The 27,122-nt window shown below is 44.5% G+C and overlaps 1 protein-coding gene across 7 annotated transcripts in view; it reads right to left on the bottom strand.

The window, feature by feature from the left end:
• Positions 1-27,122, bottom strand: part of Spata13 (spermatogenesis associated 13) — a 120,405-nt gene that overhangs the window by 47,731 nt on the left and 45,552 nt on the right. For 3 of the 7 annotated variants that reach the window (XM_048341638.1, XM_048341634.1, XM_048341637.1), the window contains 3 exons: positions 20,910-22,618; positions 12,057-12,416; positions 10,255-10,399 (listed from right to left, as the gene is read on the bottom strand). In XM_048341638.1, coding sequence (XP_048197595.1) covers positions 10,255-10,399; positions 12,057-12,416; positions 20,910-22,460 — 2,056 coding nt within the window. In that variant the 5' untranslated portion in view covers positions 22,461-22,618. Of the gene's footprint in view, positions 1-10,254; positions 10,400-12,056; positions 12,417-15,980; positions 17,016-20,909; positions 22,619-24,127; positions 24,235-27,122 lie in introns of those variants that run through there. The other 4 variants (XM_048341635.1, XM_048341636.1, XM_048341640.1 and 1 more) reach the window with 3 other exon arrangements.

The raw sequence follows: 27,122 nt of genomic DNA, 5'->3' as shown, positions 1-27,122 counted from the left end.
GGCTGGGCATATCAGCTTAGAAAGTCAGTGCTACTGAGAATAATACCATCTCCAGGACTGGCAGCCAACAGGGCTTCAGGCACTGTTTCAGGTTTGCTTTAATCCCCTCTCCTGTGCCCACAGGAACCTTTCACCATTTCTACATTCCTGGGACTCTGTGGAATGCTCACAGTCGCATAGCAGGGTATGGGTGGGGATTGTACTGTGCAGTCTTTGCAGTCGGGAAAACATGTTTACTGTAAGCAATGGCCTATAGATAAGTAAATACACTCATACTATTTGAAAAGTCCATACAATCAACACCCCAAATCCTGGAGAATAAGAGTGCATATAAAGTTTGATGGGAGAAGGATACTGAAAGTCAGCAAGTTGCAAGCAGGACTTCCATGTGGAATCATCAAAGCCCTGGGTAGCCAATGCCTCAGTAGGCTCTCCCCAAAGCGTTTTCTTTTCTTTTCTTTTTTTTTTTAATAGATACTAAGTAAGATTCAATTTTATGGTTTCATCCTAATTTTTTGGTTGAGAGAATAATTTTATTTTTTGGTGCCAATCCTGGGGCTTGAACTCGGGACCTGTGTGATGGTCTTGACCTCTTGTGCTCAAGGTTAGTGCTCTACCACTTGAGCCACAGTGCCACTTCCAGCTTTTGGGGTAGTTACTTGAAGATGAGTCTCATGGATTTTTCCAGCCCAGGCTGGCTTTGAGGCACAATCCTCAGATCTCAGTCTCTCGAGTAGCTAGGATTACAAGTGTGAACCACTAGTGTCCAGCGAGAGAAAACATATATATATATATATATATATATATATATATAATTTTATTAAGGTGTTGTACAGAGGTGTTACCATTTCATAAGTCAGGTAATGAGTACACTTATTTTTTGGAAATTTGAAAAGCAATTTTAAGCTAGATACAGGTAGCTTATACCTATAATCCTAGCTACTCAGGAGGTTGAGATCTGAAGATTGAGAACCAAAGCTAATCCAGGAAAGATAAATCTGAGCTACTCTTATCTCCAATTAACCAGCTAAAAGCTGAAAATGAAGGTGTGGCTTAAGTGGTAGAACCAGCCTTGAGTGAAAAATCAAAGCAAGGGTACTAGGCCCTGAGTTCAAGCTCCTATACTGGCACACACAAACAAACAAAAAAGTAGTAGGAAGGAAGAAAGGAAAGAAGGGAGGGAAGGAGGGAATTTATATGGTAACTTATAACTGTAATCTTCCAGCACTGAGAAGATAGAGTTTCAGACCAGCCTGGGCTTCATAGTGTACTCAGCACTGGCATGAGCTACATAGGAAGACCCCGTCTTCAAACACACACAAGGCTAATAAATAAAATATCAAACGAAAAAGCACATGTGTTATTGTTGTTGTTTAAGATGGGGTCTCCTATGTAGTTCTGGCATTACAGGCATGTACCACAAGGCCTGGCCATAGTTATAACCAATGACAGCCGGAAGGCATCACACACATGCCACACATATGCACTCACACCCACACCTGAGCACTTGTGATTTTTTCCCCCCTCTGTTCCTTGTCATAAAAAGCTAAATGGAATCTCTGGGAAAGACTTTGGAAAATCACTGGGTAATAACTCAGAAACATTTCAGAGCAGCTTGGGCTTTTTCTGAGATAATGCCCACTATACCACATCTCACAGCATTTCCTAACACTTTGTTTATCGGTTGCTAATATTTTGTGTGTTTTTATGTTTTTACAGCTAGGACTAGTTTGCAATCAGGAACAGGTAAATAAGCATATAAATCAGTCTTTTCCATCTCTTGAGAGGTGTAGCCATTTCACCAGGAAATGGGAAGAATCGGGAGTTGTACCTATGGAGAAATGTCACCTGTGAATGATGACACCACCACCTCCGCAACTGTGTTTTGGAATTACTGGGCCTTAAACAGACTGGAAAATGCCCTGGTAAGCTTCTTCTGTTCAGTTAAACCCTCTTTAGCTGTGTGGAGTACCTTAATCAGCTGAAGCAAACAAGGGATGTTCTGGAACCACTGTGGGGCATGGCCTCGGGAAGCAGAGTCTGTGGTAACATGGCAACCGGCAAGCAGGGCTCCAACAAGTTCTGGGTCAAACTCCCATAGTCAGGAAAAGGAGCATTCTTAAGATTCCCTTAGGGCCCAACAATATTCTTGCAGCTCAGGTTTTTCTCATTCCCTGGGCCTCAGCCAAGTGCAGGGGTACAGCTGGGCACCCCAAGTTCACCTAGCTACTCCCAGAGCATTAGTTCCCAACTCAGTTGGGGAGATGTCATACATAAATGAAACAGGAATAACTTTCTTCCTTTCCTCCTCTTTTTTTGTGAGACAGGGTTTCACTTTCTAGCCCAGGCTAGCCTTGAACCAGAGATCCTCCTACCTTAGCCTCCTGAATATTGGGATTACAAGTGTGTACCACTACATCCAACCTGGATATGATCTACTGATTTTAATGCACATGCATGTTTTAGTCCTTTGCCGTGATTCATAAAAACTCCACTCACGTTTAAAAGTTACTGGCATATACCACTGGTCATGGTGATACACGCCTCTAACCTTAGCACTGGGAAGCTGAGCCAGGAGGAGCTAGAGTTCAAGGATAGTCTAGACTACATAGGAGTTTCAGGCTAAGGATTATGAGACTCTGTCTAAATAAATAAATACGTTAAAAGATAAATAAAAAGTTAAGTACTGGTGGCTCCTACTTATAATATTAGCCACTCAGGAGGTTGAGATCTGAGGACCATGGTCCAAAGCCAGCCCAGGCAGGAAAGTCTGTAAGACTCTTTTTTTTTTTTTTTTTTTTGGCCAGTCCTGGGCCTTGGACTCAGGGCCTGAGCACTGTCCCTGGCTTCTTCCCGCTCAAGGCTAGCACTCTGCCACTTGAGCCACAGCGCCACTTCTGGCCGTTTTCTGTATATGTGGTGCTGGGGAATCGAACCTAGGGCCTCGTGTATCCGAGGCAGGCACTCTTGCCACTAGGCTATATCCCCAGCCCCATGTAAGACTCTTAACTCCAATTAATCAGCAAAAAGCTGAAAGTAGAGCTGTGGTTCAAGTGGTAGAGCACCAGCCAGCTTTGAGTGAAAAGTTAAGGGACAGTGCTCAATTAAGATATTTATCATATGCTATTGTAAGAGAAAATTAATTTGTGTAAGGGCAAATATTTGAATTTGATCAATAGACAAGTACAAAATGAAAATGAGTAGATATTTAAAAATACTGTGGAAAATACATCAAATTTGGCTTCTGACCAAAACACATAGATTCATTAAGGGAAAAGAAATATGGATGCCTCCCAAAGTAATAATAGAGAATTAGGAATGTGGGCAGGCTGGGATGGGTTTAAGATGTCTTGAATGCAAGAGAACAACTTCATTAAAGAAGAAAATGAGATTGAACAAAACTCAGAGAAGTGGAAGCTACAAATGCAAATGTCAGAAAAGCAGCTGTACTGAGCTGGGTTAGGCTTGCAGCTCTGTGACAGAGCACGTGCTGAACAGGTTCAAGGACCCGGGGTCCATCCTCAAAACCACAAAAAGTTAGAAGATAAAGTGTTCTGATAGAAGGGGAGCCTTCTATCCATGACCTGGTGCCACTGTGACTTACCGGTATCCTGTTATCTCAAACACAGCCCCCAAGCACAGCAGAACGAGTGCTCAGGGCGTTCCCTGTAGCCCTCCCTCCTGTACTGACCAAGTTCCCAACAGATAAGGCTGGGCTGCAAATAGAGCAAGAGAAAAATGCCCAGCACATCAGGGCAGACTCCTGAGAAGAGCAGGGGCATACATCACTAAGAAGGTAAGTACAAGTCTTACTGTCTTCCTTCCTTCCTTCCTTCCTTCCTTCCTTCTTTCCTTCCTTCCTTCCTTCCTTCCATTTCCATTATTTCTTCCTTCCTTCCCTCCCTTCCCCCCCTCCTCCCACCTCTTTTCCTCCAGCCCTCCTCCCTCTTTTTCTCCCCCACTCCCTCTCCCTCTCCTCTCATTTTGATGCAGGGAATTGAGATGTGTTCTTGGCTGGCTATGATCTAGGAGTTCTTTTGCCTCAGCCTCCCAAGTGTAAGTGCTGGGATCACAGGTGTGCACCACACCTGGTATAAACCTTCCTTTGACTCACAGAACTCAGAAGGCCCTTGCAAGACCTTTACTTAGTAAACAGCAGCAGTAAGTCCAAATTCACTGAGGCTCTGAGAAGACACACCCCCTTTCAACACCCAGTCCAGCCTGCAGCCTCACTGCCTGCCTCTGCCTCCCCCTCCCCCAACCCCCTTTCCCACACAAACCCTGCAAGCCCAGCTGACAAGATAAGGCTTGGAAGATAGGGCTCTTCTTCAGGCTCAGCAGTGGACATGGCATCTGTAACACCTCCCAACTCAACAATGACCCTTTTTGTTTTGTTTTTTTAATAATACAGACTCTCTCTATGTTGCCCAGGCTGGCTTCTAGCTTGCAACCCTCCTGTCTCCTTTTCCCAAATACACACAGCCTTGAAATGAATTTTTTTTGGAGAGGAATAATAGTAAAGAACCAGGCATTTTTATAGCACTTTGGTGGTATGTACACCAAACATTCCTTAGCGTCTAAAAAGAGTCCTACCCCTGGTAGATAAATGTCCATTATGTAGGTCTCACTGCTCCCTGGATTGTCTCCTAAGCCAGAAGATGAAAGTGAGATTTTTTCTGTGTATGTGTGGCAGTACTAGGGCTTGAGCTCAGAGCCTTGACCCTGTCCCTTAGCTTTTTTCACTCAAGAATAATACTCTAGGCCAGGTACCAGTGGCTCACACCTGTAATACAGCTACTCAAGAGGCTGAGATCTGAGAAAGCCATCCTACAGCAGGAAGGCCCATGAGATTGTCCAATTAACCACCAAAAGATAAATAAAAGCCAGAAGTGGAGCTGTGGCTCAAGTGGTAGAGTGCTAGTCTTGAGAAAGAAGAAAAAAAAGCTGAAGGAACAGTGTCCAGGCCCTGAGTTCAAGCTCCACGTGCAACATCCAAAAAAAGGAGGGAAAAAAAAAAAAAAGGAATAGCACTCTATCACTTGAGTCACACCTCCACTTTTAGCTATTTGGTGATTAGCCTGGAGACAAGAATCTCACAGACTTTCCTGCCCAGGATGGCTTTGAGGCATGATCCTCAGCCACCTGTGCTCAGCTTGGAGGTAACGGGTTTTTTTTTGCTGTTTTTTGTTTTTGGGTTTTATTTTGTTTTGTTTTGGTTTGGTTTGCCAGTCCTGGGCCTTGGACTCAGGGCCTGAGTACTGTCCCTGGCTTCTTTTTGCTCAAAGCTAGCGCTCAGCCACTTGAGCCACAGCGCCACTTCTGGCCATTTTCTATATATGTGGTGCTGGGGAATCAAACCCAGGGCTTCATGTATATGAGGCAAGCACTCTTGCCACTAGGCCATATTCCCAGCCCCGGAGGTAATGTTTATAAGCAATATGTTGCTGTTCTCCAGGCCAGACATGCCACTGTTGCAAAAAGCCTTGCAAAATGTGATACCTGTCAGAGTTAGAAGGGGCTCGGTTATCAGAATGATTTGATCCCCTCAATCTCTGGCTATGCCTCATTCCATTAACTTATCACTGAATTGTTGCAGCAGGGTATCTCCAGGTCTCCTGGTAAGCAGAGGCGGACGAGAGCCAGTGTGACAGAGAAACCTATAGCTGCCACTCAACCCCTCAGGCTCAGGACCTCAGTGAACTGGAGTAGAAAAACCTGGTCACCTTGAGTAGTCATCCCTTCCTAGCAAAGAGACCTCTGTCATCTACTTAGGAACTGTGTCCCCAAGACAAAGGAACCCCCAATGGGAAAATGAACTGAACATCCTTTCTAATTCTTTGTGACTGGAAGGAGACAGGGCCTCAGGAAGGGCTTAGCTGGTATGCTTGGTTGGCTAAATGGCTCAGAGGAATGTGGAAAGAACAAAAAAAGATTAAGCACTGGTAACTCCTTAGAAGGCAAAGTCAAAGCTCAACAAAATAAACACCAGGAAGTGGATAGTCAAAAGGGGTGGAATGAGGGTCAAGGAGAAATGGGTAGACAAATGAAGAGGGGGAGAATTCAATGTATATCCTACAAAAGAAGCTGGCCACTGGTAGCTCACACCTGTAATCCTAGCTACTCAGAAGGCTGAGCTCTGAGGATCACGGTTCAAAGCCAGTCTGGGCAGGAAAGTCCATGAGACTCTTATCCCCAATTAACTAATAGAAAACTAGAAGTAGAGCTGTGGTTCAAAGTGGTAGAGCACAAGCCTTGAGCAAAAAAGGCTCAGGGACAGCACCCAGGCCTTGAATTCAAGCCCCAGGACCGTCAAAAGAAAAGAGTGAGGGAAGGGTGGGATGTGTGAGAATGTTGAATGTTGAGCAAGACACACTGTACTCATTTAACACCTTTGTTAAATGGCAATTCCTTTGAACAACTATTTAGAGATACTTTAAAAAAAATAAATCAGAACATTAAGCCCTGGTTTGGGGTAGGGTGTGACTGAAGACCCTCAGAGCATGAGAAGAAAATTGCAAAAGAGGTTTAATTTCTTGAAAAAAAAAAAGTTGGAGGCATAGCTCAGTAGTAGAGCACCTGCTTAGCAGGGAAGAGTTGAGTCCAAACTCCAGAACCACAAGATCAATTCTAGCTCTTCAGGAGACTCAGATCTGAAGACTGAGATTCTAAGCCATCCTGGGCAATCTGTGAGACTCTTCACTAATTTATCAGCAAAAAGCTAGAATTGGAGGTGTGGCTCAAGTGATAGAGCACTACCCTTGAGCAAAAAAAGCCAAGTGAGAGTGTAAGCTCCAATACTGGCACAAAAAATAAAGTCAGATGAACATGATATCCCACTGAACAGGTATCTACTAATCAGTGCTTTTCATCTTGAGTAATGGCTCAATGGACCATTGGAAAACTAAGAAGGGCTCAAGTGGGAGAGTACTTGCCCAGCAAGCAAGAGGTCCTGAGTTCAACACTCAGTACTGTACAAGAAAAAGAAACCAAAATCAAAACAAAACAAAAGACCACAGTGGCAGAAATGGATGCCCAGCCTGAGCTAAACACCTACAAGACCGGCCTCTCAACAAAGTACATGACTGGATTATTTGTAAGATCCAGACAGCTACTTGTGGAAAGTTAATGACAATGGTTGGGGTTTTTTGGTTTTGGTTTTTTTTTCCATAAGAGGCATGATGATTTGTCATTTCTGAAAGAGCTACTTGAGCTGGACCCCAATATTCTCCAGAAGATGCTGAGACTCTTGAGGCATCTCACCCAGCACAGAACTCCCCAGCAACCACCACTATCTCAACATCAGCTTGATGAGATGCCCCATGTGGTTGTACTGCCCCAAAGGGGCCCTTGCTCTACACCCGTAAATAATGTCACCAGAGGTTATTCACCCACAGCTGGAAACCAGGGGGGTATACACACACACACACACACACACACACACACACACACACACACACACACACTTCTTTGGCTTTTCCAAAACACATTAGCAACCCGTGTTGGTGGCTCACACCTGTAATCCTAGCTACTGGAGGCTGATCTGTGAGGACAGAGGTTCAAAGGAAAACCCATGAGACTCGAGGTTCAAAGGAAAATCTATAAGAATGTCATCTCCAATTAACCAGCAAAAAGCCAGATGTGGAGCTGTGGCTCAAGTGGTAGAGCACCAGCCTTGGGTGAAAACGCTTAAGGACAGTGCACAGGCCCAGAGTTCAAGCCCCACAACTGACGAGAGAGAGAGAGAGAGAGAGAGAGAGAGAGAGAGAGAGAGAGAGAGAGCTCTCAGAAACTTTCTATAAAATGGCATGAGTTTTTCAGGTGACCCATGCACGTCCTCTTGCATGTTTGACATCATTTCTAGGTGACTTATAGTGTCAAATCTACATAAACAGTTGTTATACTGCATTGTTCAAGGAATAATGTAAAGAAAAAAAAGCCTGGGCTTGGGAGCATAGTTCAGGAGGAGAGTGCTTGCCTTATATTGCACAAGGCCCTTGAATCCATTCCCAGTATACTTTGGGTGCTCTGTACATGTTCAGTGAAGATGCTGTGTGTGTGTGTGTGTGTGCGTGCACTAGTAGTGGAGCTTGAATTCAAGGACTGTGCACTATCCCTTAGCTTTTTCCATTCAAGGCTGCCACTCTACCACTTGAGCCACACCTCCACTATTGGCTTTTTGCTGGATAACTGGAGATAAGAGCCACATAGACTTGTCTGCCCAGGCTGGCTATGAACTGTGATCCTCAGATCTCAGCCTCCTGAGTAACTAGAATTACAAGTTTGAGTCACCAGCGTTCAACTGAAGATGCACTTTTTTCTCTTAGTATTTCCAACCTATCTGACAGAAACAGCTTAGTGGAGAAAAGATTTATTCTGACTCAGAATATCAGAGGGGCTTGGTCTATAGTCTATCTGGTCCCAATATGATTAGAGAGAACATAATTGTCATAGGAGCTTGTGGCAGAAGAGCAGCAGACTTTGCAGTGGGCAGGATACACAATGTAAGACAGGAAGGGGCCAGAGTAAGATATCTCAAGGACCCACTCCAAGTGACCTATTTCCTCCAGCTGTATCCCACCTCCCAAAGTTTCCAGGGTCTTCCAAAACAGGGCCACCAAGAGGGTCAAAACATTGAACACATCAGCCTTTTGTGAAGGGACTTCATAGCCAAACTACAACACTGTCCTCATCCTAGCTTGAACCCCCTCTCCCAGAGCTTCCCCATCCATTCTAGGATGACCTACCCTTCCGATATATCCTTCTTTTCTTATACTATCCAGAGTTAGTTTATTGGTTTTCAATAAAAGAATCCTAAATAATTTTTAAACACGAACAGCTCTCAACAGATACCAGTACCTCATAGCTGTAATTCTAGCTACTCAGGAGGCTGAGATCTGAGGATTTCAGTTCAAAGCCAGCCAGTGAAGAAAAGTCCAGGAAGCTACACAACTCTAAAATAACTAGCAAAACATCGGACTAAAAGCATAGTTCAAGTGGTAGAGTGCCTACTGTGAACAAGAAAGCCAAGTGAGAGCACAAGACCCTGAGTTAAAGTCAAGTACTGAAAACAAAACAAAACAGCTAAGATTCTCAACCACTATAAGGTTAGAGGCTTTGCTCTGCCATGTGCTCCTCTGCTGTGTACCTCTCTATGAACCCCCAAAACAACAGACAACCCTACAAAATTGCCAGCCAAAATAAATTTTTCCTCCTTTTATTTTCTCAGATATTTTGCCAGTACAGAAAGCTAACACAGTGTTGTTTAATAAAAATTCACATTTAAAAAAACCTAACAAAGCCAGGCAACAGTGAGTGGCTCACACCTGTAATCCTAGCTACTCAGGCAGCTGAGATCTGAGGACTGACGTTTAAAGCCAACCCAGGCAGCAAAGCTCATCAGAATCTTATATCCAAGGAACCAACAAAAAGCCAAAAGTGGAGCTGTGGCTCAAGTAGAGCCATTAACCTTGAGCAATAAATTGAAGCAAGAGTACAAGGCCATGAGTTCAAGGCCCAGTACTGGCACCAAAAACAAAACAACAAGGAGTTACAGAAATAGGAAATGGGCTGCTTGCATGCACTTAGCAGGGCTGGAGGAAAACCCCTGTACATTCCCAATGCCCTAACAATACTATTTCCATTTTCTCCTATTCCTTATATATCTTCAACATGGATATAATAATGGAATATGGATTTGGCTGAAATATGCCTCCCCAAAAGCTGATGAAGACTTCACTCTCAGACCTTTTCTGGAGATAGTCTTTATAGAAGATCAACACAACAACAGAATTAAGGTGGCCCCAAATTCCATAAGACTGACACACTTCCCAAAGGGGGAATTAACTGTGACTGGGAAAAGGAGAGGTAAGAGGGAGAGTGACAGAAGAGCCGAGTCTGAACAAGGCACATAGAATGCATCTATATGGATGGACATTTCAAAATGAAATGCCTTTATACAACCAATTTATGTTAATCAAAAATGGCAGGGGGCAGAAGCTGGACCCTGACACAGACAGATCAGAGCACTTCAGTAAAGAAGGTAGAAATGAAAGGCTGTGTATATTAAGCCAAAGAACACAGGTTTGTCAGAAAGTAGGAGAGGCCTAGAGGGGAAACTGTGAGCCCCAAAACTCAGAGCCTGCTGTACTTGGGTTTAGGTATTCAGATACCAGAAGAGAGGCAGCCATGGAAGATTCAGCCATTGGAATACTGTGCCTCTAGACAGCAGTCACAAACAGGTTCTAGGAGACTCACCATTGGATGTTCTCATCTGTCTCCGGCGACCTACACGATCCAGCCCAATGGGGGTGCTCTGGGAAAAGGTGAAGGGCCTGAGGCGGGCTGACACAGCCTTGTAGGGGGGCACCTGGTGAGCAGGCACTGGAGGCCTGGCTGCTGGCTGTGAAAGGAAATGAAAAGTTGTGAGAGGTGGCAGGAAGTCTCATCCCCCCTCCATCCCTCCCCACACCCTCCTCCACCCCAGCAGCAAGGCGCCCTGTGTTCTCACCTCGAAGCCACCTACAGATGTGACAGAACATCTCCCAACCCTGCCTAGACTAGCAGACTACACCTCGCTCAGCAGCAATGTGCTCTTCTCCCAAGTGAAGTTTCTAGGCATGTTTCATCTCATTTTAGGGGTCAGGGAAACATGTCAGTGAGAACACTGGGCAAAAAAGAAGTGGCTTGCCAGGAGACTGAGGCAACCTTTGGAGGAAGTAAACAACTGACACAAACTTCAGCCTCAGTTTACCCAGCCTACAGAAGCCTCAAATATCCCTTCCAACACCACTGTGACATTTGTAGACTTGAAGACAGTGCTTGCTTAATATAAACTGACAGTTAAGCTCATAGACAGACATAGATAAGATTTCAAATTTATTTTTTATTTATTTTTGTGCTGGTACTGGGGCTTGAACTTAGGGTCTGGGCATTGTATTTTAGCTTTTCTTTGCTCAAGGCTGGGGCTCTACCACTTGAGTAACACCTCTACTTGCGGCATTTGGCTAATTGGAGATAGTCTCACAGATTTGTCTGCCTTGGCTGGCTTTCAACTGTAACCCTCAGATCTCAACTTCCTGAATAGCTAGGGATGAATAGCAGGCATGAGCCAGTGGTGCCTGGCTAGAGATGTGGTTCAGTGGTAAGAGTACCTGCTAGAATTTTTAAGGCCCTTAGTCTATTCTCAGCACTGTAAACAAACATAGGAGGAGAGGACCTTTCTCTTTTAAAGGAAATAAGAAGGTATTGTTTTGCTAGCATTTTCTTGTAGCATATTGTGTGTGTGTGTGTGTGTGTGTGTGTGTGTGTGTGTGTGCGTGCGTGCCATTTCTAGAGCTTGAAGAGCGTGAATACAAGGCCCAGGCACTGTCTCTGAGCTTTTGTGCTCAACTCTAGCACTCTACCACTCGAGCTACAACTTCATGTCTAGTTTTTTAGTAGTTAATTGGAGATAAGTCTCATAAACTTTCCAACACAAGCTGGCTCTAACTGTAATCCTCAGACCTCAGCCTCCTGAGTAGCTAGTATTACAGGCATGAGCCATCGGCTCATCGGGCTCAAATAAGCCCAGCTTATTTATTTGTTTGTTTTTTAAAATATACAGTCATTAACTCGTTGCTGTGCTGGGTTGGAACCCAAGACGTCTAGCACACTAACAAATACCCTACCACCAAGCTCTAGCTCCAGGCCTTCTATTTCTTCAGCATTTTCTCCCTGTCTTAACATTCTAACCATGAGCTACTCTCTTGTCACTTCCTTTAGGATGTTCCCAGCTTATGTTGGGCTCCCTTCCCCTTGTTAATATCACAGCAAAGTCCAGCCTGATTTGAGATCGCAGGGTAGAAGGCAGAAGGGTGAGCAGATGTCCAGATGTTAGATGGTTAGTGTGAATTCATGAATGGGTTTCAGAATCAGAAGGGAAAGACCGGAAGCAGGTGCTGGCACCACCCAGGAAACAGGAAGAAAGAAAAGCACCTTCTGGCTTAGTTTGCAGAGAAGATATAGGTGGAAAGCTGAAAAGTCTTTGGTGACCTCCGTGGGTACACGCCAGATCTTACTTGGGTTAGCAGATTCTCGATGTCCTCCACCTGGCTGGTGCCATAGAGGCTGACCCCTCCTATCACAGACATGGGGCGCCTTCTCCGGCCTCCCCTGGTGCAGCCTGTGGAGCCACTGCTGTCCAAGCTGGTAGAGATCTTGCTCAGTCCTGGTGCCCCATCCACGTGGTCTTCCCCCGGGGGATCCACAGCAACGGTGTCTTCAGGAATGGATAGACTTCGGGTGGCCAGCTGGCCATAGTCAGACAGTGGCCGTGGCCGGGTACGCCTTCCTGAGCCCCATCTCCGCTTGGAGATTCGGGGTGCCTCGGTGGGCTCCTCATTCTGGGCTGAGCTGGGCCTCCAAGTGTCCTTAGTCACCTTTTCAAACCAACAGGTTAGGTGAGCTCCTAGATCCAAGCAGGTGTCAACTAGCAATGAGCATCTGCCAACACTCTTTGCCCACCCTGGCCTCAAGATCTCTTGATTGGTTTACCTAAAATAATTCTCACCAGTGTAACCCCAAAATATAATTCAAAAAACAAAACAACCAAATCCCTCTTTTTTGTGTGTAGCAGTCCTTGGGTTTGAACTCAGGGCCTGGGCACTGTTCCTGAGCTTTTGTGCTCAAGACTAGTGCTATACTCCTTGAACCACAGTAACATTCCAGCTTTTAGGTGGTTCACTGGAGATAAGAGTCTCACAGACTTTCCTGCCTTGGCTAGCTTCCAATCACCATCTTCAGATCTCAGCCTCCTGAGTAACTAGGATTACAGAGGTGAGCCACCAGCAGCTGACTCAAATGCATCTAAGGCCGAGACAAATCTGTAATGTAAGTGTGATGTTTGAGATCCAGTGATGAGCCACAAGAAGAGACAATAAGAAAGCCAGCAGAACTATGATTAGATAAAATGAACTTATAGCAAGCATCTCCCAAATATGCACAACAGTAGGAAGAAGGGTCATCTGCTAGAAGAGAAGAGTACCACTATCCAAAGCTGTCCTTGATAATGAAATAGAAGATGCAATGGGATTGTGTCAACTAAAAACGCTCCTGCATAGCAAAAGGAATAGTCACCACTCTGAATAGACAACCTACAGAACTGAAGATCTTTGCCAGCTCTACATCTGACAAGGGACTAGTTATCAGAATACCTAATACACTAAACTCTCAAAGAATCAACAATCCCATTAATAAATGGGCAAATACACTAAACACATAATTCTCAAAAGAAGTACAAAGAGCCAATAAATACAGGAAGAAATGTTCAATATCCTTGGGCAAAAAAGGAAATGCAAATCAAACAACACTGAGGTTTCATCTCACCCAATCAGAATGGCCATTATCAAACACACAAACAACAATAAATCCTGGCAAGAATGTGGGGAAAGAGAAACCCTTATACATAACTGTTGGTGGGAATGTAAACTACTGCAGTCAGCATGGAGATTTCTAAAAAGAAAGAGTGTTAACTCTTGGTATATATCCAAAGAAATATAAGTCCGGATACTATAAAGACCTGTATATATACATATATATATGACTGTAACTGTGGAACTGTTTGAGGGATATGGAGGAGAAGGTACAAGAATCACAGTAAATAAAAAGACATGACAACTATGCATGGAGGTGGCAAAAGGAAGCTCACCAAAAGCTGTTGAATAATAGAGGGGTGGAGAACATGGAAAGACAAAGCAATAGATTGAGTTAATCTGACAGCCAACAACAGATATAGCAAGTGTGTGTGCAGGCCAGGCCCAGATGCCTTCACTTCATATTCTGTTTTTCTGTCTGTCTCTCTTGTCTGTCTCTCTCTAGGTCTCATCATATACCCCAGGTCAATCTCCAACTCTTGACCCTCTTGCCTCTGCCTCCCCAATGCTGGGATTACAGGCACCCACGACCACAACTGTCTTATTATAATACACTCTTCAAAAATAAAACTAAGAAAAGCTGTCAAGCCATACAGGAAGGCCAATGGAACAACCAAAAACAGAAGGGATTTCTGCACAGAGGCAACCACAGGATAGACAGCCGAGGCACCTGCAGGCAGGGAGCAGAGAGAGTGGTAGTAGTTCAGCCCCCAAGACTAGCTAGGCCAGAAGAAAGCTAACTGGGGAAGGGAGTCCCAAGAAGACATATTTCTTGTCACAAACAACAGAAATCTGAAACAGGCTGATTAATTTTGAGTCAGCTGCATGTAAACATTTACTAAGTAGCAAAAGAAACAAATATTTAACTGCTCTAATTTAATTGTTACACAGTATACAAGTATAAAATCAAAATACTGTATCCCACAAATAGGTATCAGTCACCAGCCATGTGATACAGAGCCAAAGAAGGCTGGGCACCGATGGCTCATGCCAAAAATCCTTACTGCTCAGGAGGCTGAATCTAAAGATGGAGGCTGAGATATGAGGACCGGGGTTTGAAGTCAGCCAAAGCAGACAAGTCTGTGACTCTTACCTCCAAATCAGCAAAAAGGCAGAAGTGGAGGTGTGGCCTAAGTGGCAGAATACCAGCTTTGAGAAAAAAGCTAAAGGACAGTGCCCAGGCCCTGAAAAAGTAGAAAGCAGAGCTGTGGCTCATGTAATAGAGTGTCAGCCTTCAGCAAAAAAGCTCAGGCCCTGCGTTCAAGCCCCACAACCACCAAAAACAAAACCAACAACAACAAAAAGGAAGTAATAATCCTTTTCTCATTGACATATGAAAACTAGATTATGGATGGTTATAGAAAATGACTAAATCAACTCAGGTACCCAGCCCCCCTACCCCAAATCCATTTATATTATGATCCTATGGAAAGAACATGCTAAAAAAAAACAGTTCAACAAAATCAGAGGCAAAGGCAAAGAATATTCTAATGAATGAATAGGGTTTGAGGGTTTTGGGGTGTTTTTTTTTGCTTTTTGTCAGTTTAGACTTTTTTTTCTTATAGCTGGAGGATTTCATTCCTTTTGATTTTGTTCTTATGTAACACACAGCAGTTCTTTCGTACTGAAGAGAAAAACAAGGAAATACATCAGGAAGTAATCAGAGCTAGGTAAAGGTAGGTGTGTCCAAAGCAGGCTACTGTGCCTGCCAAGGGGGAAGGGAGGGAGAGATGGTTCCTTCTCCAACCTCTGTACATTGACAAGCTAAAACCTCACTGCGGTTGGACTTTTAGTATTTATGCTACTGAAGGCATGAAAGGAGAAAACAGTCACTATTTCTCTCTGTGTGTGTGTGTGTGTGTGTGTGTGTGTGTGTGTGTTGGTACTGGGGCTTGAACTCAGGGTCTCCCTTCCCTTGTCTTTCCTCAAAGCTGGGGCTCTACCACTTGACCCATACCTCCACTTCCTGTTTTTTTTGCTGGTTATTTGGAGATAAGAGTTTCCTGGCCTTTTCTGCCCAGGCTGGCTTAGAACTAGGATCCTCAAATATCAGCCTCCTGAGTAGCTACCTCATAGGCAAGAGCCACCAGTGCCTGGCTCTTGATCTCTAAAAGAAATCAACTCTTTTAGGAATGATAAAAGTTGGTTAACAGAATGAGACAGAAAACTAAAACACAGATTTTACTTTCAGAAAGAAAAAGAAAAAAGTAAAAGGAGAGGCCTGGGGCTGAGCTCAAGTAGTAGAACACCTGCCTACCAAGCAAATGGCTCTGGGTTCAGTCCTCAGAGCTACCAAAATAAAACAAAAACAGGTCAGATCAAAGGGGAAATACTTGAGTTAAGCTCACATTCACACACTGGTTCTTAGCCAGAAGAGAATTAAATCCCTTACTTTAGGGGAAAAAAAAAAACAAAAACGCTAGTGAGATATCATAAAGTATTTTTTTAAAGAAAAGCTTATTTACTTCCAAAATACTTCCCAGGTTCATATCCTGGGATGGGCATTACTCTTGGAAGGGCAAACACACACAGACTAACAAATAAATCTTCCCCTCCCCACTGACAACCTACCTCTGCCTTCGCCATGGGTAAGGGGGACCTGCAGACACACTGAAGAAACAAGCAGTTGACCACCATGCTCATGTTATGTGCCCTAGGAAAGCCTCCTTGGCCTTTCCAAGCTGGAATAAGGGCCAGGTAGAGCTCGGCCTAGCAACTCAGCAGGTCTAGTTCCCATCACTCCAGAAAGCTTGAATGGCCAATTGCCACCCAGTCATAAACCTTTGTAAGCAGACTCTGCCCTTTTAACTCTTGCTTCCCCAAATACTTTCAAAAAGTACGTTCCCAAGCAATAGGCCTATGTGCTTCCTCTCCAGGATTTCTTTACTCCCTTTTCAAATAGAAATAGCCAATACGGATGGTTCCCTCCAGCAAGACGCCTCAAAATATTTTCCTTTGGAAACATAATGAAAGTAAATTATTAACCCAAAGACCAAAAGAAAAAAATTGCAGCCAGGCACCGGTGGCTCTAGCCTGTAATGCTATTTGGGCAGACATATCTGAGACTCTTATTTCCAATTAACTAGCAAAAAGCCAGAAGTGAAGATGTGGTTTCAGTGGTCCAGAGCCAGCCCCAGTAAAGTAGATAAGCAAGAGAGTGGGACCCTCAGTTCAAGACCCCAGTACTGGCACTCACCTGCATGTGCCAGTATAAAGTAACACACACACAGTAATAACTTGATTTTGCATTGTCTATTAGGACACATTACCAACAAAAGTATAAGGGCCAATTAGCAAGAGTTTTCACTCAAATGTGTCCCTCAAATGATATGTGGGAGTTTGCAACCTGTGCTCCAGGCTAGGTGTGAATGTGTTTTACTTTGAGGCTAGATACTAGCAGATGTAATCAAGTTACAATAGGGTCGGCCTGGATGAGCTTTGGCCTAATCTAATGGCTGGTGTTTATTCATAAGGGAGTCTAGACACAGACAAACACAATTGGGAGAAAAGAAGACAGAGACTGGAGTGATGTGTCCATATGTAAAGGAATGCCAAATGCACTGGCTACCACCAGACCACCACCACCCCCCACCACCACCAAAAAAAAAAAAAAAAAATCCAGCAACAAAAAGAAAATGAAGAAAGAAAAGAAGAGTTTGGTTCCTTGGCCCCCTGAAAGTTCTATGGGAAATGGGTCCTGCCTGCACAGATCCAAACCTCAAAATAGGACCATGTGTGTGTGTGTTGAACTCAGGACTCAGCACTCTCACTTGTTTTTTTCACTCAAAGCTGGGGGCACCACACCTCCACTCCTAGCTTTCTGCTGAGTAAATTGGGCAGAGTCTCGGATTTGTCTGCTTAGGATGTCCTTGAATGGTGATCCTCAGATCTCAGATTCCCCAGTCACTGGGATTACAGGTGTGAGCCATAACACCAAGCTATGTGCAAGCATTTTGTGCAAGATAGGCAAGCTCTCTAACATGAACAATAACTCCAGCCCAGTGTGTGTTATGAATATTAAATGCTTACTACATAGAGTAGCAGTATGATATACTGGGTGTAGCTAAATAGTGAAGTGCTCGCCTAGCATGTGCAACATGTGTGAGATCCTCAGTTCAATTCCCAGCTCTACACAAAAAAGAAAAAAAAAGCCACTGTACTCAACATATAAAAATAATTCATAACTCAGGCATCAGTAGCTCACACCTGTAATCCTAGCTACTCAGGAGGCTGAGATAGAACGATCATGGTTCAAAGCCAGCCTGGGCACGAAAGTCCATGAGATTATCTCCAGTTAACCACCAGAAAACTAGAAGTGACGTTTGGCTCAAGTGGTAGAGCGCTAGCCTTGAGCTGAAGAGCTCAGGGACAGTGCCCAGGCCCAGAGTTCAAGCCCCACAACCAACAGAAAAAAAGAAAGAAAAAAAGAAAGGCTAAGATCTGATTCTTCAGTTAACCAGAAATAAATGTGGAAGTAGAGGTATGGTTCAAGTGGTAGAGTGCTAGCCTTGAGGGGGAAAAAAAGAACTCACGGATAATACCTAGGTTCTGAGTTCAAGCCCTGGGACCGGCACCAAAAACTAAACTAAACTAACATTCAGAGCAAAGCACAGTGGCCAAGACCTGTGCTCTGAGTCACTCAGGAGGAATGAAAGAACCCAGAATTTTAAGGACAACCTGAGCAACACCAAGAGACCCCATGTTGAAAGGAAGGAAAGGGAGGGAGGGAGGGAGGGAGGGAGGGAGGGAGGGAGGGAGGGAGGGAGGGAGGGAGGGAGGGAGGAAGGAAGGAAGGAAGGAAGGAAGGAAGGAAGGAAGGAAAGGAAGGATAACACCAGACACCAGCAACTCATGCCTATAACCTAAGCTGCTCAGAAGGTTGATAGGAGGATCATGGTTCAAAGCCAGTCTGGGTAGGAAAGTCCATGAGATTCGTATTTCGAATTAACCAACCAAAAGCCAAAAGTAGAGCCGTGGCTCAAGTGAGCACAAGAGCTCAGGGACAGTGCTCAAGTCCTGAGCTCAAGCCCTAGTACCAGACCTCCCACCCACCCCCGCCCAAATGGCAAAGAAAACATTTAATTACCCTGATTTGATCATTATACTACATACATGTATCAAATTAAGATATTGTACATCATAAATATGTATGAATATTCTATGTGAGTATTGTGAGAAGTTGACAAGCTAGTAGTGCAGGGTGAACTCACATCTGAGGCTAGCCTGGGGTCCACAGTGAACCCCAGCCTCAAGAAACACAAAACACTTGGCAAAGTGACTGTTGTTCAGTTACGTGGTGTGTGATTCTATTTTGCTTTTTTAGAGATGGGATCTTTCTGCATTGTCCTGGCTTTCCTTTGACTCCTAGGCCTCATCTCAGCCTCCCCAACACTGGGTGTGCAGCCATGTCCCGCTCCCCTTTGTTGCTAGTAAGGAAAGCTTCTTTCACTAGGGACAATGCATTCCAGAAATGAGGCACTGAAAAGCTTAAAAATTCTATGCATATTACTATTTCTTTAGGTTTGTACTAGACTCTTGGTTATTATCTTTTGTGGATGTTGTTTGTTGTTTTTTTTAAGAGAAGCCACTCACTCTGTGGACCCGGCAGGCCTCTGGCTCTAAGTGCTGGGACTAGAGGCACGTGCCACCACACCATGACTAACTTAGAGGTGTTTTGTTATTTTTAATATGATGGAGTTCTCCAGCCTGTCAAATATCAAGGATTCATTCAGAAACATTACTATAAAAAGAGAATCTTTGTGCATAATAATGAGCATAAATGTTTCAGAACAAGCAAAATGTGTTTTTGAAAAGACCGAGTCAGAGAATGACTCAACTGTTAAAGTTAAATGCTCCTTTGAACACATTTAGACATATTATCTGATTTCCTGCTTTTATATTTCTGTAAGAAATCCTCTTATAGTGCAGAAATTTTTCTTGAAAATTAAAGGCTACCTACAACCTGCACAATGAAGTTAAAGCCCAAGTCCATAGGTCTAAGTCAGGTCCTTCCTAACCACAGAGAGGCCTCACTTTATCTCTTACTTCTGTGCCCATGATCTGTACAAGTTATACTAACCAGCGTGGTACTGCTGGCTCAGCTCTATAATCGTAGCTACTCAAGAGGCTGAAATCTGAGGACCATGGTTCAAAGCCAGCTCAGGTACACAAAATCTGTTGAGATTTTTAATCTCCAACCAAAACCCACTCGCCAGCCTTGAGTGAAAAGATAAGTGAGAGCACAAAGCTCTGAGTTCAAGACCCAGTACCACACTAAAAGAAAAAGGGTGTGTGTGTGAGAATTCCACAGTGAAGCTATCTGGGTATTGGACAGGATGTGAAAGAAACATTGTTCTTGTAGCACTGACAGTTATTAGCTGCTTCAATTCACCAAATGCTTTAAGTGACACAATAAAAATAAGTACAGTAACTATCTCGCTCTATTTTTTTTTTTTTTGTGCCAGGCCTGGCATAAAAGGTGCTGTCTCTGGGCTATTTTGCTCAAGGCTAGTGCTCTATCACTTAAGCCACAATTCAACTTCTGTTTTTTTGCTGTTAATTGGAGACAAGAGTCTTATAGACTTTCCTGCACAAGCTGGCTTTGAACCATGATCCTCAGATCTCAGCTTCCTGATTAGCTAGGATTGTAGGCATAAAACACTGGCAACCAGCAATACAAAAATTTGTTTGAATCAGCATTTTTCATGGGTTGACAGGTACTGAACTGCATGCTTCTAATTTATTCCTAGGAAACAAAACAAACCTCACGTACACTATAGTATTTTAACACAAATAATTTCATTTATAAGAACTCTATTGGAAAGTATGTAGGTAAGAGTTTAAAATATAAAGAAAAGCAATACAGGTAGCAAAAATTATGTCAGAAACGAAAAAAACTGGAACCCCCAGACTCCTACCCCAGAAACCAGCACACAGATATTAGCCCATAAATACCTTTGCAATGAAAAGTACAGTAAACGCCATATAAGGAATTTTATACATTAGATACAATTACTAATGCAATTACTTCATGTGTGTATGTATATGTGTTGTAGTTGTTGTATTGGGGCTTTAACTCAGGGACTAGGTGCTGTCCTGTAGCTTTTTCACTCAAGGTTGGTGCTCTACCACTTGAACCACACTTCTGCTTCTAATTTTTTGTGTGTGGTTTAGTGGAGATAAAAAGTCTCACAGACTTTCCTGCCCAGGCTGGCTCTGAATAGTGTTCCTCAACATCTCACCTTCCTGAGTAGCTCGGATTACAAGCACAGGCCACTATCTGATTACAAGCACAGGCCACTAACACCCAACTCCAAATGACTTCTGAACTCAGTAAAGAGCAACTTGACAGCTCCTATCTCCACTAGCATGTGTGACAAAATTCACTGGAATTGAATGAGGGTCAGTGTAGCACCGAGGTCCCCAGGGAGCAGGGGAACCCTGCTGGACAATAATCTCTCTACAGCAGGATTACAACAGGAGCCCCACATGAATCCTTACCTCTTCCTTCTGCTCCTCTGAGTCTGGCTGAGGAGGGCTGCCACCACCTTCACCTCTACCCTCATCAGTATTCTGGGTGGGTGCCCAGTCCTGGGAGGACCCAGGTGCTGACTCCATCTGTTCAGGATCTCTTATCCTGTCTTCACCATCCTCTGAACTCAGGGACAGCATAGTGAGGCTGGTAGGGCACTTGGGACTTCCCACCCAGGGGCTCTGAGGACTCTGGGGCTTGGGTGTGATGGGTAGCAGCGGGGTAAGAACATGCCTAGGGTCACTGGCGTCATCAGAAGAGACTTTGGTCCAGCCTTGTTGGTCATCAGGACTGGATGGCACATTGCAGGAATGGGGCCTGGTGCTCCCTGATTGGTGGGAGAGCTCCAATTTTAGAGGGACCACAGCAGTATCAACATCTATGGCAGGGCCCTGGGTGGCGGCTGGGCTGCGACTGGGGGCACTGGGCCTCCGGTCCTGCTCAGAGCTGCTGGACACACGTCTTGAATAGTCATCATGCAATCGGCTCTGGGTTTGTAGCCGAAGGCCTGCCTCGCCTGGAGCTAGAGGTCCAGTCTTGGGAACCTCTCTCTTCCACGAGGAATCTTTCACATTGCTCACTAGCTTTAGGACTCGATCGAAGTCCTTGGCCCTTATGGGGCTTTTCCAGCGTTTGGTCCTTCTCTCTGCCCCGCCAGCCTTCTCCGAGTCTGCAGAGGAGCTGCTGAGAGTCCTTTGGGGCGCGAGTTTGCTGTCCCCGGTTACCCGGAGGTCAGCGAGATTAGAGGTGGACTTCCGTTTAAAGGAACTCTTCTTCAGAAAGTTTAAACTGTCCGTGCTCTTGCTCCTTCTGTACAAGCTGCTTTGGCTGTCAGGGTCCCTCACCAGGATTTCACACAGGGTGGGCTCCTGGCTGGGAAGGGACAGGGGTTTGGCAGAGCCCTGGGGGAGAAGGGGCTTGTCAGAGTCCAGCAGGCTGATGCGGCCCAGGCCATAAGCCCTGCGGATACTGCGGGATCGGTGCGTGCTTCTCTGGAACGCGTCCTCATCCTCTGGGTCTGAGCAATCAGACACTGCCTCCTCCCCAACGCTGGGTGGGTCACTCATCTGTCCCCCAGTAGGGCCCCTGTTCCCATGACTTCCCACAATGGCACCATTCGGGATGGCACTGCTCACCTCCTGCTCCCAAACTTCCTCTTTGGAAGAATCTGCCCCCTCCCGGTTCTGAATTCCTTGTAGGACAGAGGCCCTCAGTTTTTTGAAAGATCCCATCTTCCGGAAGGATGCCAGGGCATTCCACGTGGAGGAATTGCCCATCATGACCACGGAGCGGGGCCTCTCCGGGTAAGCATTCATTCTCTTCCGGTTTACAGAGAAAAGACGCACCAGCTTGGAAGAAGGGCCGAGCCTGGTTTCTGGACCTTCGGTGTCACTGCCCTGGCTGTGTCCGGACCCTCCATTCTGACACACTGGCGAGGTCACCGTCTTGAGGTCCTTGGGATCAGAGGCTGAACAAGGGGCAGCAGGACCTTGTCCATGGCCATCCTGGGCTGTGGTCATGTTCTTCAGGCTGGGCACCTGTGGCCACAGGGCAGCCTGGTTCAGATGGCCCTGTGCGTTTGTGTTTGGGGGTGGCAGGTCCACATCTTTACCAAGGACTCCCTGGTCCAGCTCTCAAACTTGCTCTGCTCATTGGGGTCCCCAGACTCAATCACCACCTGCAACAGAAAAAAATTTAAAATGCAGACATTTAGTCACTGCTCCCTCAGAGGAGCCTCCACAATCAGAAGCTAATGGTTTTGCTTATCAGTTAGAAACAGGAAAAATACAGGGCTAATCTAACAAATACTACTTTAAAACTAAACCTTGGGGATTTGGTTTTTTTGACAATTCACCTCATAATGAATTGAGGAATGCAAGTCTATGCTTTAAAAAAAAATAGCTGTGTGTGGTGGCTCGTGCCTGTAATCCTAATTACTTAAGAGGCTGAGTCACTACCAAAAAGCTGGAAGTGGAGCTATGTCTCAAGTGGCAGGGTGCCAGCTTTGAGCCAAAAAGCTCAGAGACAATGCTCAGGCCCTGTTTTCAACATACTAGTGAGACAAATTAGCTGAAGCATATTTTAAGTAAAATCTTTAGGGAGGGGGGACTGTTAGAATGATGATGTCAAGATATTATGGAAGACTGCCTTCTTTCCAGGCAGGATGGTGCACACTTGTAATTTCAGGACTTGGGAGACTGAGACAGGAGGATTGAAAGTTGGAGGCCAGCTTAGGCTACATGATGAGATTCTATCTCAATTTTAAAAAAAGAAAAGACAAATAAAGACTGTCTTCTCTTTATTTGAATTTCCAGGAATCTTTTATTATCAAATATCAAAATCTATTTACAACTACTTTGAAATATACCCAAGCAAAGGGACTGGTATATCAGGCATATAATCCTAGCCACTCAGGAGGCTGAGATCTGAGATTCACAATTTAAAGCCAGTTGGGGAAGTCCAGGAGACTCTTATATCCAATTAACCAGCAAAAAGCCAGAAGTAGAAAGCTCAAGTGGCATAGCACTAGCCTTAAGCAGAAAAGCCAATCACGAGTGTGAGGCCTTAGGTTCAAGCCCTAGTACTGGTACACACACACACACACACACACACACACACACACACACACACACACACCAGAAACCTAAACAGCAAGGAGATAAGCACAGCTGGGATTTGCATCCCAAGCACCTGACATCAACTCCAGCAACTCATGACCCTGGCAAATCAAATTCCAGCTTTCATCAGATGCCTGTCCAGGCCTTTACCTCCAGCCAATATTCAGGAGGAAGAGGAAATTGTAGAAAGACCTTGAGGTTAGATTTCTCTCTTCCCAAGTGTAGAATTTAGTCTTATACAAAGAGAACTATGTCTTATTTTCTCTACATGCCAGTTCCTTCCTTCCTTCCTTCCTTCCTTCCTTCCTCTCCCTCCCCCACGCTGTCTCTCTGTGTCTATGTCTGTGTCTGTCTCTCTCTTTCATGCTGGCCCTGGGGCTTGAACTTGGGGCCTAATGCTGTCTCTGAGCTATTTTTTGAGTAGTTTATGAAAGATAAGAGTCTCATAGACTTTCCTGTCCAGACTGGCTTTGAACCATGATCCTCAGAACTCTGCTTCCTGAGTAGCTAGAATTACAGGCTTGAGTCACAGTGCCAGATCTAATCAAAGTCTTAAGTCACTTCCCCACTGAGACCAGATGTGAAATGTAACCAATTCCAAAATAAGTCCAACATTCAGTATTCTGTCTGCCTTCTCCAACTCTGGGAGGTATGGTTATTTTGGTGTCTCAGAATCCTGCAATGAACTATAGAATTTAAACATTTAAATCCACTGTGCAGGCAATGAATGATTACATAGTAATTAGTAATGACTGTATCCTGACTTGCTTGCATTGGACATGTAAGAAAGGGCGGAATTCCTGCCATGTAACTGGGCTGGACAATTATAAGTATTACCACTAGAGGGCACTATGAGACCTTCTATAACCCAGGAGGAGCCCTGTGTTAAGGGCAGACAAGCCCTTGATTTAAATCATATTGGATAGTTGTGAATGTTTCATAGAAGACAGGGGCCAGGCGCTAATAACTCATACCTATAATCCTAGCTGCTTAGGAGGCTTAGATTAAGGATGAACATTTTAAGCCAGCCCAGGCAAAAAAGTCCAAGAAACTTTTATCACCAATTAACCATCAAAAAGCTGGAAGTAGAGCTGTGCGCCTGTAATACTAGCTATTCAGGAAGGTGAGATCTGAAGAGCACAGTTTGAAGCCAGCCTGGGCAGGAACGTTCATGAGACTCATCTCCAATGAACTACAAAAAAAAAAAAAAAGTGGAAGTGGAGCTGTGGCAGAGTGCTAACCTTGACAGCACCCAGGCTATTCAAGATCCAGGGGTGATACAAGCCCTGAATCCAAGTCCAAGTACAAAGAAAGAAAGAGAGGGAGGGAGGGTGCGTGGGAAGAAAACAGAGTTTGTGCCTAAATGCTAAACAGTAATGTCGTATAACCTTCAGTAAGTCCCATTTCAATAAGCTGCACCATCTATAAATTAGGTACTTGCAGCTGGTGGAGTGGCTCAAGTAGTAGTGTTTGCTTAGCAAATACAAGGACTCTAGTTCAAATCCTAGTTCTGCCCAAAAGAGGGATGTGTTCACAGGTGGTAGATTACCGACCTGCCTAGTAAATGTGAAGCCCTGACTTCAAACTCCACTGCCACTAAAATAAGAGGTCCTAATAGTTACATCTTGTATCAGCCAACTAATCAGTTTATGAGCCTTTGTTGGGCACCAGGATCAGAGAAGTCCCCATAATGTATTCAAGACACTAAGAAATGGGCAAAGAACATCCAGGAACACAGGGTACAAGTGGGAGGCAGCAGGCTGGAGTGAGTGCTAAGAAGTTGCCCACGATATGGGAACAATGAAGATTAGAATTGGGCCAGTCCTTAACAGACTGGACACTGGAAGCAGAGCAAGAGATGGAAGATGCTTGGTATAATAAGGTGAAAATGAACAGGAAAGTGGGTTTAGAAATCTGTCCTAATCTGATCAATAAAAGAGCAAATGCATTAAAGGCAATTCTCCAAGTGGGGTGCTGGTGGCTCATGCCTGTAATCCTAGCTACTAAGAAGGCTGAGATCTCAGGATTGCAGTTAAAAGCCAGCCTTAGAAGAAAAGTCCATGAGACTCATCTCCAATTAACCACCACAAAGCCAAAAAACAAAAATGGCACTGTGACTCAAGTGGTAGAATGCCAGCTTTAAGCAAGAAAGGCTAAGTGACAGCACCCAGGCCCCTGAGTTCAAGCCCCAGTATTCTCACACTCACACACACACACACACACACACACGCGCGCGCGCGCGCATGCAAGCATCTCACAACTTACTGCTTTGCTCATGAGCTAAACACTGTTTTGCACTAGTTACGATGAAAGTGAAAATCACAGAGAGTAAGCCTTTCCCGTAATCTCTGAATAACCTACCAAATCACATTATTTAGAATTAATGCGTTAATGTCTCTTAACTGACAAGGGTTGAAATTCAATTAGTGCATTTATAGCAAGTCTGGTAAATCATGGGAGCTGTGCCAGAGAGAACTACAAGAAAGAACTTTAAATGGAGATATTGTGAAATGAAGCTGGGGATAAGCTGGATTCTTAGTGTGTCAACTTTACAATAGAACATTTCTTCCCAGGCACACCAGGGATTCTATAAGCCAGTGGTTCATGCCTGTAATCCTAGCTACTGTGGGGATTTGAGGATTGTGGTTCAAAGCTAGCCTGGACAGGAAAGTCTATAAAACTTTTATCTCCAATTAACCAGAAAAAAAAAATCAGAAGTAGAGCTGTGCCTCAAGTGGTAGAGCAGTAGCCTTGAAAACACAAAAGGGACCAGGCTCTGAGTTCAAGTAGGAGTTGAGAAAAAAAGAAAAAACAAAAACTTTGGGGCTGGGGATATGGCCTAGTGGCAAGAATGCTTGCCTCGTATACATGAGGCCCTGGGTTCAATTCCCCAGCACCACATATACAGAAAATGGCCAGAAGTGGCGCTGTGTCTCAAGTGGCAGAGTGCTAGCCTTGAGCAAAAAGAAGCCAGGGACAGTGCTCAGGCCCTGAGTCCAAGCCCCAGGACTGGCCAAAAAAAAAAAAAAAAAACTTTGACCAAAAAATTTAAATGAATTCTTAAAATTCAGAAATACTTATCAGGTTAAACAGACAAGCAAGATTTCTGTAACATGTTGATATAAATTCTAAAAAATGGGATACTTAGCCAGCATTGATAGCTCATGCCTGTGATAGTAGCTACTTAGACATGAAGAGAGCAGTTCAAAAACCAGCCCAGGCAGGAAAGTCCACAAGTCTTTTATCGCCAACTAACCAGCAAAAAGCTGGAAGGGAAGGTGTGGCTCAAGTGGGTAGAGTGCCAGCCTTGAGAGAAAAAGCCATGCAAGAATGAGAGGACCAGAATTCAAGCCCCAGTCCCCATACAACAGGCAAAAAAGAAAGTAAATATAACATGGAAAAAAGCACGCTGGAATATGAAACAATGACAGAGCGAAGCCTGAGTCCCCTGACCCACAGTGCAAGGAAACATTCGAGATCAACTCCCAAGAGATCAGGACCCAGGACCTGGCAAGAGTAAAAGCTTAACAACCACCCTCCCCCTCCTTTCTCTCACATTTTACT

This window comes from Perognathus longimembris, chromosome 3 (genome assembly GCF_023159225.1).
Source record: "Perognathus longimembris pacificus isolate PPM17 chromosome 3, ASM2315922v1, whole genome shotgun sequence".
In the NCBI taxonomy this organism is placed as follows: Eukaryota; Metazoa; Chordata; class Mammalia; order Rodentia; family Heteromyidae; genus Perognathus; species Perognathus longimembris.
Note: the sequence above shows the minus strand (reverse complement) of the source record. Positions and strands in the feature narration are given on the sequence as shown.